This window comes from Neophocaena asiaeorientalis, unplaced genomic scaffold (assembly GCF_003031525.2).
Source record: "Neophocaena asiaeorientalis asiaeorientalis breed wild unplaced genomic scaffold, Neophocaena_asiaeorientalis_V1.1 scaffold196, whole genome shotgun sequence".
Taxonomy (NCBI): Eukaryota; Metazoa; Chordata; class Mammalia; order Artiodactyla; family Phocoenidae; genus Neophocaena; species Neophocaena asiaeorientalis.
This window is the reverse complement of record NW_020173929.1, coordinates 199,655-214,249: the sequence shown is the minus strand read 5'-3', so window position 1 is coordinate 214,249 and position 14,595 is coordinate 199,655. Positions and strand designations below refer to the sequence as shown.

Below are 14,595 nucleotides of genomic sequence, written 5' to 3'. Positions count from 1 at the left end.
TAATCTTTGCTTAATCAAATAATAAGTGAGTTTGATTACAGTTTAGTAAATGTGTTATTTGATATTGTGGACTTTTTAATCAGATTTCACTTGAATCAAGAAAGGTAACACCTGTGGGTTGGTTCCCAAAAGCTGCTTTTGTTAAATGGACACCCGCAGGCCATGAGGCAATTACGTTTGTTGCTTGTACTATAAAGGAGGCACTTAACTAGGCTTCAGCAAGTATGGCTGAGAACTAGAGGCTTGATTCTTTTGTCGTGCCCTGAGATTAGGTTTTATCATAGCTCAGGAAGTAAACCTCTGACGTAGAAAGGAAAAACCAAGAATGATTTAAGGGTTCTTTTAATGCTTTAAAAGTTTTTCCTAAAGCTAGTTATATCTGAGACCCTGGGAAAATTCAGATTTGAGCAAAAGTAAACATTTCTAGGTGGCATTCATTGTAAACATATATTCATACATTCTTATTCAGTCTCATGCATTCATTCAAGTTGGCATGGCGTATTTCCAAAAATACAAAGATGAAAAGTAATTAACTCTTTTTAAAAGTTTTGGTTATGAGAAGTAATGAACAAAGACATGGAATTAGGACATCCATTTTGGGGCATTTGCAAAGCATTTATTATAATTTTTTTAAGTGTTTATTTGAGTTCTACTTTAATTGGAAAGTTATAACAGCTTTTTAAAAATACATTTAAAAAATATATTTTAATCTATTTTATTATAATATTGCTATAGAATTGTTTTACCTGGTTTGAATTTTGAATTTAGTGATAACCAGTAGGTTAATCCAACAGACAATAACTGTGTTTTGAGTTAGAAAGGAAATTTTTGTTTTGTTCCTTGCTTTACTCCACTCACCTGACCAGAAAGGTCAGGTTTTAAGTTTTGGACCCATACCAAAAATGTGTTGTACTTTATATTTATTTAAATAAATGAGTTCTTAGCTAGACTAATATTTTAGTTATCCAGAGGTCTGGTGACAGCACAGTAATTGCAGTCATTTACTTGTACTGTACAAAGAAGCAGAGCCTGCTCTACGGATTGGAAGTTAGGTCACTCTCTTACCACATTACCACAGACAAAAAAAAAAAATTTTTTTTTTAATTAAATAAAGTCCTAACCTGCATTGTGATGGACAATGTTCCATTTTTAAAAAGTACAAGTATTACTGAAAGGGCTAGTCATATTAAGACACACATGTATGTGTATGTGCATATATTTTTTAAAAAATTATTTAATACATACTGGTCACAAAAATGTAAATTTTGAAATGCATAAAACAAAATTTTGTGGTTTTTTAAAAAATTATACCTAAGTAAGCCCTGTAACTTATTTTTTTCACTGACTGTATTCATGTCAGTCTATTAGCTGTCTACTATTCTGTAAATAAACTCTTTAACATCTGCCTACTGACGAATATTTATACTATCGCCAATTTTGAGATACAAGCAATACCATACTGAACTTATCTGCTTATACATAATTGCCTGCTGAGTTTGGCGAATCTTTTCTAGAGATTTTGATAGGGAAAGGGTAAAATGAGGACACACAGGGCATGCCACTGAAGGGGATGCAAGGCAGAGATGCCAAAGGCACACTTTACTTACATCAAGAACTTTAGTTCTCACCAAAAGGATTTTCTTCATATTGTTAGGAGGTATGCTAAAAAATAAGACTTTAAATATTAGATACTTTGAACATCTGGCAATTATGGAGAAACTGCGGCTGAACTTGCCCTCCTGCCATAAAGAACTAGAAAACTGGACAAACTATGTGAAACAGTTTTCAGACAATGCGCAGCAGGCAGTACAAGACGGATTCCTGAGAGCAGGGAAACAAACAAGGCAAGCCTTATACTTTCCCTAACTTCTGCCTTAAAGCAGTTTTCAGAAGGTGCGAGGAGGAAAATTCAAACAAAGGACAGTGGTCTTGCTGAGTTGAAGAGACAGAGATTAGGGTATAGGGAAGTTTAAGTGGTTGGAATTTATGCATCAAACCACCGGGGAGAAGAGCTACAGAATGATCTCCAGCAATCTGTGTAGAGTATTCTCTTGGTTTTGGGGCTGAACACTAAACTGCCTGCTTATGGTGAAATTTAGAGACTGAGCACCAAACAGCTATTGGCAGCAGCCAAGCAATTCCCAGAGCTCACACAGGGCTGAGTCATTTGAGTTCTTACCAGCCACAGTGGACAGATCTCATTAAATATCTAGAGCATTCCATAGAGACCCCGGAATATCATGCCTCAGGAGTGGGCTAGACTAGCCCTTACAGTGTGAGAGAGACCCAACGCTTAAAAACAAGGCTTGACAGGAATAAGCTGTTCCACAGCTAACTTAACCACCTTCCAAAAACCAAACAGACCTCTTCAACATTCAGTGCTCTCTAAAAAGAGAACAAAATCCACTCAACAAATGAACGTTCAGCTCAATAACAAATTATTAGATATGTGAAGAAGTAGGAAAATGTAACCCACAACTAGAAGAAAAACAGATCCAGAAATGAGACGTAATGGAATTAAGTCATGTGCTCTAAAACACCAATTATAAATATTTTCAGGGATCTAGAGGATGAACATAATGAGGGAGAAATGGTAAATATAAAAAAGAACCAAGTGAAATTTCTAGAGCCTAAAAATATATCGTCTTTACAGCAGATTAAAAATTGCAAAAGAAAAGATCCCAGACTGGGAAGAAGTATTTGCAATACCTGTCAAAGGACCTGTACTCAAGATACATAAAGGGCTCTTAAAATGAATAAGAATAATCCATTTTAAAAATGGGCAAAATATTTAAATAGACATTTCACAAAAGATACACTAATAGGTACAAGAAAAAATACTTACCAGAGAAATGCAAATGAAAACCACAATGTGACACCAATAGCCTACTAGAATGGCAAAAATGTTTTTAATTGAAAATACCAAGGTTGTGAAGCAACAGAAACACTCATACATTGCTGTTGGGAGTGTAAAATGGTATAATTACTTTGGAAAAGTTTAAGATTAAGCGTACACTTATGACCCAGAAATTCTACCCCTACATATTTACTGAAAAGAAACAGACTTATACATGAACGTTCATAGTGCTTTATTTGTAACAGCCCAAAATTGCAGACAACACAAATATCCATCAACAGGTTCATGGAAAGAAATTGTGATTTACAATGGGATATACTCAGCAGTAAAAAGCAATGAATGACTGATACATACAACATGTATTAATCGTTTAAAAACTGCTGAATAAAAGCCTGACACAAAATACTATGTACTGTGCAATCTCACTTATATGAACTTTAGTAAAACTAGTCTCTAGTAAACAGGAAACAGATCACTAGTTGCCTGGGACAAGGTGTAGGGGTGGGAGGTGGACTGGAAAAGGAGGGAACTTTTGGGCATAGTAGTAATGTTCTACATCTTGATTGTGGTTGGTGGTTACACAGGAATGCACATTTTTCAAAACTAGTGTCAAAACAAAATGAGCACATTTTACTGTAAAGTATCTCTAAAATTGATTTAAAAGTGTACACCCTTACCCCATATCAAAAATAAGTATGTGTTTCAAAAGTGGAGTAACTGCAAACAATGAATTTTTTACTGGGAAAATAAGTGACAGGTAGATCAGCAAAGGTGACTGCTTTGATTTTAAGACTCACACTCAGGTTTTCCCATTTATAGAGAAGCTCTTATTAAAGGTACCATCAGTGATGAGGTTGTTTCCTTGTGTCTGTACTTTATATCAAACATTGAAGTCTTAAGATGTAAAGGTTATTCCTTTGCTATGAATGGATGCATGGGTATTAGCATATATGGGCTTCAGGTAAGTAAGAGGTAGCATGTTCCATATTTGAACCTACTTCTGTTAAATGTCAGTAACTGTACTTCACAGGTTGTTTTAAGGATCAAATGTGTGTGTTTGTTTAAATTAAAATGATCAGAAATGTATAAACACTAGTTTGTGTTACTATTCCTCCCTTTTGTTCCACCCCTTGCAGTCAAGGACTAGGTGTGAACAGCCTGGGTCACACTCCTCCAAAGGTTTCTGATGGCATGTTCTGGGTCTCTCTTAGCAGATTCCTTTCTGTTCTTGTTAACTTTACTATACCAGAGATAATACTTCATCACTGTATTTATCTAAATTTGGAAGAAACTTAGGTCATAACTGCCACAAAAGTGATTGTGCTTTACAAGAATTTCTACTTAACTAATACTAATCACCAACAAATATTTGAGTTCCAACATTGGTTTAGGTGTTGTAAGGATTTAAGATCATGACATGATTATTGTCTGTTGGCTTTTTCAGTCACAAAATAGTAGACATACACAAAAGCCAAGCATGTAAGAGGATGTTATGTTCCAGAGCCCCATGTAGGGCAGACTTCTAAGTGTTTTAAACAACCTAGAGTATTTGGTATGTGCAGGCAACATAGGGAAAAGCTTCATGGAGAAAGGAAATTATATTGGATCAATCGGACAGGCAAAAAAAGATCTTGCTGGATTGTTAGTATCTTTATTCGTTTTTTGATTTTTGTTCTCCTTTGCTTTTATTGGTGTCCCTAACTTTATAATCGTATTTAACTATTCGTATATGTTACCTATTTTTAGAACTCAGGAACAAACACATATTAAGGAAAAACTATGGAAATTTAGACACCCAAGATGTTCACATTGTAGTTTCTCCCAAGGCAGTACTTCAGAATATATTTAATGACTTATTTCACCTTTTCCAAATACGCTTTGTTCTTCTTTTCATCTGTAACCTGAGATGTACTCATTTTTCTATTTGAGCAGCCTTACGCTTCACTACATATAGATCTACTTATTCTATAGGTAGGAATGAACCTTGCTATTAGCCCTAGAACCTACAACTAGTTCCACTAGTAGAAGTTAATGATCTTACAATATCTGATATTCTTTCAAAAAACTTTATCCTCACTCTACAAATAGATTTAACATTTAAGTGTATCTAAATGAAAATAAGTAACTTGAATCATTTTGGGCTAATATTTCTACATGATATAAGACATTCCAAAATTATATATTTCAAAATTATATAATCTCTAAGTAAAGTGTAATTCAAATTTTACATGCTTGTATACATTTATTTTTCCAAAAGGTAACTCAGGGGTGATGGGGGGGAGAATGAATAGGCAGATCACAGAGGATTTGGGGGGCAGTGAAAATACTATGTATGGTACTGTGATGTGGATACATGTCATACATTTGTCCAAATTCATAGAATGTACAACACCAAGAGTGAACCCTAAGGTAAACCGTGGGACTTCGGGTGATGATGATGTCAGTGTAACAGACATGCCACTCTAGTGGGGATGTAATGGGGAGGCTGTGCATGAGTGGAGGCAGGAGGTATATGGGAGATCTCTGTACCTTCCTCTCAGCTGTGCTGTGAACCTAAAACTGCTCTAAAAGTCGTTTTTAAAAATTTTGTGACATTTTAAAAAACTGGTCATTTCTTATTAAACCTAATATGAATATTTTTCTTCACATAAGGTTCCCAAGTAATAATCAGTCAAAAGAATAGTGAAAATTGATTCCTTTCCATAGATCATTTTGGTCTGGTCAATAATTCAACTTTCTTGGGTAACAAAACCTATAAAAAAGAAACTTTAAAATGCAATTTTGAAGATTGTTACTGAAGAGTAATTTTTAAAGTTTATATTGAACAGACATTAACGGGCAAATATCTATCTCATATCACAGTGGGCATTTTTGTAAGTAATGTGTTCTGTCCTAAATATACTTAGGATTGTCACTGAGTAAAAATTTAAATTTATGCTATATCCCAGTTAATACACAGGACATATAGAAGATGGGATCTTTTCATTTAGTAGAAGGTCACCATCATTAATTTTACAACTGATGATTTTATAATAGGTCCTTCTAGTTCTTGATGGTCATTATTGAAGTATAATGCATTGAAGATATGGCCTGTACAAAGGCAGAACAAGGATCTTAATTAGAATTCTGACAAGCCCACTCCAATAAAATGATGAGATTATTTGTAATTGATGTCACAATCAATTACCATTTAGTTCATCATGAGCATTCTAATAGGTCTGGCCTTGGTATTGGCCCCAGGATGTTGCTGAGTGAGTGGCTGCCCTGCTTATGCTGTTATTGAGACAGGAGGGCACATTTTCAGTCAGCATCCTAATGACCTCTTTTGAAGTCTATTAAATTAATGACCCTGTCACACTGTTTTGATCTCTTATAACCTCAGTTTGGGGTTTGCATAACAAATTAATGTTTGGGAACCATATGGCAAAAAAGATAGGTCTTTTAAAAAGTTGAAATATTAATACTACTTATTAATATTTAGTAAAAGTTATTTTATTATGCAAGAAATAACAGCAAAAATGCAAATTATAGGGTTTGAATGTATTTTATAAAAGAGAACTTTAGGACATTTCTCCCTACCTCCAAAAGACATGATTTTTTATTTATAGTACCCAGATTTGTTTTTCTTTTTTAAAGGGGCTGCTTTCTTCTATAATTCTAGGTGCCAACAGGTCATGTGTGGTTAGAAGGTGATAATCTACAGAATTCTACAGATTCCAGGTACTATGGACCTGTTCCATATGGACTAATAAGAGGACGTATCTTCTTTAAGGTACTACTGTTTTCTGCTTAAAATGCAGGCTTTCTTCTCTGAGCTGGGAAAAAAAACCAAAACCAAAAAAAAAAAAAGTTCCTTTCAGAAGAACTGAAATCTTTAGGCTGTCAGTGGATGTAAAACTGTTGCAATGACTACTACACTTTATGAACATGTTGGCCTTCATAGCTATAAACATTACCACTCCCCCATTATGACAGGTAATTGAGAATAATTTTTTTTTGAAAAATAAAGTTCAGATTAGTTGTAGCATAAGAAGCTTTTAATTTGACTCTCCAAAAATTTACTTTTCTCTCATACAACTTTTCCAACCATATTCATACCCAGGGCATATATTAATATGCATCTGCAGAAGAGCAATCCAGCAACTAGCTGGAATGCAGGGATATCCCGGTTAAGTACAGCGAGTAATGCACTTATCATGGTTGTAGTAAATGTAATAGTAAAGATGATTGTTTTCACTGGCTTTTCCTTTTTGCCACAAGCAGTCAGGAGAAAAACAGACATGAGTATTTGGGGCTGTTGGATAATTTACAGGATTTTTTACACTTAAGCAGATGTTACATTCAAGTACGTAGGTTTACAGTTAACTCTGACGATAGTGAAAGAAAAAACAAACATATACACACTACACACATATTATTTTCTAGTATAATGATTGAATGTTCCAAGCTTTAGAAGTTAAATACATACACATACAGGTTTACTTTCTACAGTCTTATTTTGAAGTAGAAAATTTGTTCTTGATTGAAGAATAAGGAGACAGCATTTAATTATACGGCATAGAGAAAGGGATGAATGAAAAAAAGAAGGGAATATGATGATGCTATAATATCACTTTACTAATTGTCTTCAATCACATTTTGATTTTACAGATTTGGCCTCTGAGTGATTTTGGATTTCTACGTGACAGCCCTAATGGCCACAGATTTTCTGATGATTAGCAAGCATTTATTCTTTTGATTTGATTATTGTCTTCTGCTAAAGTGAATTTATTGTCACTGAAAACCATGTACTTACTAATAAACTATTTGCTATTCAGTTTGAGTTATTTTTAATTGTTAAATATAAAGAATAAGCAACACACACTCTTGCAAGCTATATTTGTTCAAAATATATGGATAAAAGTGTAATCCAAAATGAGTCATCTAAATTCTGATACGAAAATATTTTTAGGGAAAACCTGGAACAACCTCACTTTCAAATTTTTGGTTGTATTAGGTATAAGGAATGTAATTTACTCCTCTTGAATATGCCTCATACTTTAGCTACATTTACAAGGCAGAGTACTAACTAGTCTTCTAAGTCCACACCAACAATAAACCAAGAGTTTGACCTAATAAAAAGCTGCCAAGTCACATGCTTGGCTTACTCATTTGAAATTAAGGAAGAATGTTTCAGTGATCCCATAAAGGATTCCTTAAAATTTTTTAAATGAGTTCTGACTCATAGAATATTAAATATATAGAAAAATAAAAGCTTTACTATAATCAATAATAACACAAAAAAGTCCACTTCATCATACCAGCAATGCAGTGGCCACGGTTTTCTGACTCCAAGGCTCTCCTCCTTTCTCCGGTTGCCATTTCACTTTATTAACTTTGAAATAACTCATGAATATCCATATCCAGCCTTCATCATGGGAGACCTAGGCTCACAAGTTATTCATGAAGATTCTAACTTAATTCTAATGACCTGAGATTTGAAATAGTTGTATAAAAGGCCTATAACTTTAGCAGCTAGAAATATGTTACTTACTTAAAAAACTTAGCAACTATAAAGGAATATGATGATACTGTGACCCATTAAAAGATGAGACACACTTATATGAAGAAAGGAAAATTCTTATATTTTGTACCAAGGAGAAAATGCACCAATTATAAACTTCTCAGATGGGAATTCACTAAATATAATTTTTAATTCAAGCCCCCTTTCTTAGCAATCTGTAAATATAAAATGTAAATACATATGAATAATGAAATGAATTTTCTATTAATCTAGGTGGACTTCGACAGTCTTATATTTTCTCTGCAAATGATAGAGCTGACAAAAAAGAATTCTTTTTTTTTTAATCAGCTTATATTATACGTTTGCTTGAATGGACAAAGTGGAGTAGATTTTCCTCCATGTGTCTGAATACACTAAAGAATTCCACTTAGTGAACAATCTCAGCGATAATGAAGGAGTTCTATAACTAGTGAACACATATCACAAGAAATCAGCGTCACTTCTTCTGCTTCATCCTTGGAAACACTGTATTTTCCACCACATCGACAACTCAGAGAAAAAGAATGATCATCTGCAAAGAAAACAAAATGCTTACATGTAACTACTTCGTTAACACCTTTTTAAAAAATGCAGCTATTCCACAGAAACTGCAAAAGAAAAAAGATCGGTCAATATAAAATATATTTAAATGAGAACTTGAAAAAATTTCTCGAATAGGGGCAGTGTTTCTAAAAAGTATCTACTAAAAAATCTTTATCTGTGGAGGTGGAGGAAATGTACTGAGGGTATGAAACAATAGACCAAAGATCCTGTAGGGGAGAGCAGATGCTCAGAAGTGACCAATGAAATTTATTTGAAGTCTTCTGTTTTCTTAAGATTCATGTAAATTTTACATTCTTCTGAACAATGTGGTTGTCTAAAGTATTACTGTGAAGGAAGAAGAGAAACAGCCCTACCTGTCTTATTGTTAAGGAGCATGCCTTTGCCAGTAGTATATCCTTTCAGAGAAAACTGCTGACTTGACTGTTTATCAGGTTCAGCATTTGAATCCTGTCTGTTCTGGTATCACACTATTTCAAGAATCCTGACTTAAATGTATAGACATATACTATGGTGTCCTTTCTGTGGGGGCTATGTGTGTGTACCTATTTGTTTGGTGTTTACAAATGATTTAGGAACCAAAAGGACAATCACTGAAGTGAGATGCCCAAAGGAGGCAATATGGTGCAACGTTCTGCCTACGAATGGGGGAAATTTTATAAGTTTCATCTTCCTAGGAAGTTGAAATACTTTGTCTTTTAGCTGAAAGAATCTCTGATCCACTGGTTATTCCATTTTACTGTCACCGAGGAGTGACTGTCAAAGAAAAGTAATTACTGATCTCATTATTTTACTACTGTCATAAAAAAAATTAGAGATAAATGAACTAAATCTCTAAAGATATAATTTCTTACAATCAAATATCTTCATTCAATTCTCAAACTTCATTTTTTAACACTTAGATCTCATCATATGCCATGAAAAGAAGAGAAAAGAAAAGAAAAAAAATATTCAACTGCCTTGGATTTGTTCTCTAATCAACTTTGGTCTTAGAAAAACAAGCAATTAAATAAGCCAGCTTTACATGTTTATTTTATCAGTAAGGAAAACATTAATTCACAATCCTGCTTTTCATTTTTCACCACAATGTCTTTTTTCTCTATAAAGAAAAATAATTTAATCTTGAATTTTAAAACATTAACATCTTCCCTATCTGAGCCAACATATATGTGTAATAGAGCATGCTTTCAAAGTGAACTATTATTAAATTGTCTAAAAATACATATTCTAACCATTGGTTTTCTGGAGCTAAATCTCCCTGTTGTTTTTTCACCACCTCAGTGAACAATGAGAAACAATTTGAGGTGACATGTGCTTGGTAAATAATGCAGAGGCCACCATGGGCTACTGTGGAGTTTTGTCATAGATGATTCCAAATGTTAATTCTCACTAAAACACATCTTTTTAAATTTCTTCTTAAATTATTCTACTGTCACTTAAAGTGATATCTTCACAGAAATCATAATTTTAAATACACTGAATGAAGACAAAACAACCAAGCTGTGTAAGAGACTAACTGTAAGGGGAATGGCCAACTTCAGTCTCAATAGTTCTTCAGGTATGCCTTTCAAGCATAGTATGCATCATTTCCTACTGTTCCTGGACCCAGAAGCTGATAATTTGGCTATGTTTATCATGTAGGATTTCATCCACTTTTCTCCTATTCTGGATCTTCACCTTCCAAGGTTATTCTGAAAGCGCCCATGAAGGAATCATCAAATGCTTTTGCTAGTCCAGTTGATCACACTTTTTATGTACTTTCATCTGCCAAGGCTGCTCTTTGCAATCGCACAGAACAATTCCAAATTGCAAATTCAACAGCAAAACTCACATGACCAGTTTTTAAACATTCCTGCAAAAATAATAGCTTCATGTAGCTGCTACTCACTATTTTCTCTCATAAGGATAAGGACTATTTCTATCTTTACAGTGATAAAAAACCCTTAATTTAAATAAGTATCTAAGAACATCCTATACTTTTAAGATGAACTGTAGCTGCTTATAACTTATTCATTGGCTGTAGCTGGGATGCTTCTTTATCGTCTTCACTGTCAAGTTTACTTTAGGGAGTACCAAGGACAATAACATTTATGATAATTCTTGATTTCATGTTGTGTATGTCTTTCAATGTCTTGGAATTTTCACTTGTTATCAAAAAGCCCATATATTTGCGGACTGAACAGATGCTTGAACCACACTAATCCACAGTCTTAATTTAAAATAAAATCTTAAATTGATTATATTTTTACAATTTTACTAAAGAAGTAAAAATTACAAAAACCAGTTTTCACTGTTTTAATATTATCAGGAATTATTAGTAACAAAACATATTAGTCGTATCAACTACAACAAGAAGAACTAATTTGTCCAATAAGAGATGGACACACACACACATATGCTGGTTGATAAGCTGGCAATACTGTATTTTCAAAAAATATTATTGAGCTGGGCAAGTCTCCCTGATAAACATGTTCTAATCTATCCCCTTCACAAAGTAGCAGTGAAATCAGTGTCACTAGTGTATTCTATTTTCACAGCAGTAGCTCTTCCTGTTTACTCTGATGAAACTATCATGAACCCCGGGAGCCCCAGTTACACAAAATCTCAAGTTTTCCAATCATTCACTGCAAATAAGAATTTCTACTCCAGGATTTCATTTGGCAGTTTAGGAGCAGAGTGGCTCATAGGCAAAAACATGATTCCCCTTCTAAGTCAATATAGCTTTGTGACCCAGCTTCCTAAGAGCACTAAGCTAAGAATTTGCCATTAAAAAATATTCCAGTAAACTTGGTTTCGGAAAGGACAGGCTGTTTATCTTCTACTTATCCACACTTACTAATAAATTTTTATAAACACCCAGGGAATCTGTACCCCAGGCTGAATAATACAGTTATAGGACTAAGAGTATATAAAATTCTAGAAAACAGTAAGACTTCTTCATTTGCCCAGAGAAACATGTAATTATGGTATTCATGGCTTCCATTTTAAAAAAAAGGAACTTAATAAAACCTAACCAGAGCAATTCACAGAACTAATCTGAAGAATGGAAAATTAAGTTAGATTAAAGTTTTTAAATTCTATTAATAGGAAGGGGGAAAAAGATATGACTTCATGGTAGGTAAAAGGGAGTGACAGACTTTTCTTTACCACTTAAGACACAATCAAAAAAGGAGGTTAAACATCAAGCTCCAAGTAGAAGAGTATAACGTGTATAACATTAAAATCCTTGCTCTGACAATTTATCATTCCATATAAAGAAACAAAAATAAACATATATTCTAATAGGAATTCATCTTAAGTGTCAACATAGGATGGAAAAAATTATCTCCTTTGACTATATTCCCTGTTATACAGATGGAGCATAAACAAAAAATCAAAGTAGTTTAAAAAAGAAAACCATATGAAATCTTAAGTACCTAACATCTAATTAGGATAGGAAAATAACTGGAAATGAGTCACATAAGTGGACATCAATAATTGAAGTTTAGAATGAAACAAAAAGATTCCAAACAAAAACACCCACATATATATAGAAAGCCAAGCTGTTATTTCCGAACATCCTATGGTTATTTTCTTATAGGAGGTCCCTAATATTTTTCCTGATTGTAATCAAGAGAAAAAAATAATTCCAACCTTCATTCCAAGACATTTCTTCAAGATATACTCGAGCATCTACTGGTCCCATATTTCTTAGATCATCTTCTGTAAAATACAGAATGAGACACTTAATTTTGATACTTAAATCATAACCATGAAGAATGCTAAGAAGGCAAGTCCAGCCTGGTCACTACAATTCTAATTATATAAAAACTTAGCTTACTATATTTGTGACTAAGAAAGACAGTGTGGAGTCAGGTAAAAAATAACTATATTTGAACCTCAGTTATAATATTTTACTAGCTTTTTAACCTTATGTATATCAAATTATCTACTTTAGAAGGGTCACTCTGGACTGAATTATGTCCCGCCTCCCAAATCCTTATGTTGAAGCCCTAACTCCCAACATACTGTATTTGGAAATAAGCCTTTTAGAAGGTAATTAAGGTTAAATGAGGTCATAAGAGTGGGGTCCTAATCTGATAGAATTGATGGCCTTACAAGAGGACGAAGAGAGAGGTCTCTCCCCACTCACATGCACAGAGGAAAGTATCATGAAGACACAGCAAGAAAGTGGTCCTTTGCAAGCCAGAAAGAGACCTGACCAGGATCCTCATCAACTTGCACCTCAATCTTGGATTTTTCAGCCTCCAGCACTGTGAGAAATAAATTTCTGTTGTTTAAACCACCCAGTCTATGGCATTTTGTTATGGCAGATGGAGCAAACTAATACAAGGGTGTTCTTCCAATCAACTGAGATCAGGCTAAAAGTGCCTTAAAGAATAAGGCTCTAACCAAATTTAAGGGGGCTTTTAGTCATCTGATTTTTAATTCCTCACAACAGAGTAACAGGTAACTTAAAGGAATAATTATTTTAAAATATTTTAATAGCCACGCAACACAACCTTTCTGTGTTGATGTTCCACTGCTGTTTCCTGGGCCAAAGTTTTCCCTAGGTCCAAAGAAACCAGGAATGCCACCTAAATTTAGTAGGAATATGGTCTAGGTAGTATAAGCATGCACTCTTACTTACAGCAAGTGTACTGTAGGACAAAGAAAGCAACTATATATGAGAATCACTTGTCTTTGTTTTTAAAGGCACGCTGTACTTCCTGTATGCTTGTATTGTTCTTCTAGAAGTCAATGCTTAAAAGAAACTACTAAAATCCACCCCCCACCCCAATGAAATTTTCTTTAGCTGTCTCACTAGTCTCTTGTTCACTTGCTGAGAATGCTTCCCTTTGTTCCGTTGTGTGAATGCCTGCGACTTAATTATATCTAATAACTGCCTGTTCAAAATTTATTGGTGAGTTACACAATTTTAAAATAGATGAAAAGATTATACAATATTTTGAACTCACCGTGCTTTTCTATTAAGGTATGTCAAATATTATATCATTTCATATTTACTGGGTACTAAGTCTATTAAACTGTTCTAAAACCCAAAGATAAAGACTTCTGCGAAGTGGTCAGGGGTGGTTCTTCCATCTCTGTGTGTCCACTGAATAGCCTATGCAAAGTGTATCAGTATACGAGGTAGTTTCTGAACAAAACAATTTAATTTCCACATTCTATATAAAGTTTCCTTGGTTATAGTTTATTCAGTATTCCAAATTAAAAAAAATTCTATCTAAAAGTCTCATGGACTTTTATCACATGTTTCAATTTCTTACTCAGAAGGACCAGGATAATCTGCTTGAATGCAGAAATGAAACACTGTTTTAGAATTGAAGAATGGGGGTAATTGGCACTTACTAGAGCTTGGTTAGGGGAAATATATTCCAGGGTATCTTACAGATATCTTAAGTAATTTTGAAATCAGAGCAAATCAGACAAGGCAGAGGTAATGACAAGATGAATAAACCTTAATCTAACCTATCTTGGACACATGTAATACATTAATTGTTAAAAAAGACAACCCATTCATAAGTATCCATTATGCCATGCTTATTTTAAAATAATTAAAGAGAAATAACTGGCAAATATAACTGCCAAGCAAGTCAGGTTTGTATTGTTCTGCTTCTCTACTAGGAAGCTA

General features: G+C 33.9%; 2 protein-coding genes across 2 annotated transcripts in view; one reads left to right on the top strand and one right to left on the bottom strand.

The window, feature by feature from the left end:
- IMMP1L (inner mitochondrial membrane peptidase subunit 1) overlaps positions 1-7,673 on the top strand; it is a 78,867-nt gene extending 71,194 nt beyond the window's left edge. Inside the window, 2 exon segments of the mRNA XM_024752580.1 lie at positions 6,519-6,629; positions 7,508-7,673. Coding sequence (XP_024608348.1) covers positions 6,519-6,629; positions 7,508-7,576 — 180 coding nt within the window. The 3' untranslated portion in view covers positions 7,577-7,673.
- Positions 7,674-7,825: 152 nt separating this feature from the next.
- DNAJC24 (DnaJ heat shock protein family (Hsp40) member C24) overlaps positions 7,826-14,595 on the bottom strand; it is a 62,128-nt gene continuing 55,358 nt past the window's right edge. Inside the window, exons 4-5 of the mRNA XM_024752581.1 lie at positions 12,594-12,662; positions 7,826-8,931 (exon numbers count right to left, since the gene is read on the bottom strand). Of these exons, the coding sequence (XP_024608349.1) occupies positions 8,801-8,931; positions 12,594-12,662 (200 nt within the window). The 3' untranslated portion in view covers positions 7,826-8,800. The remainder of the gene's footprint in view (positions 8,932-12,593; positions 12,663-14,595) is intronic.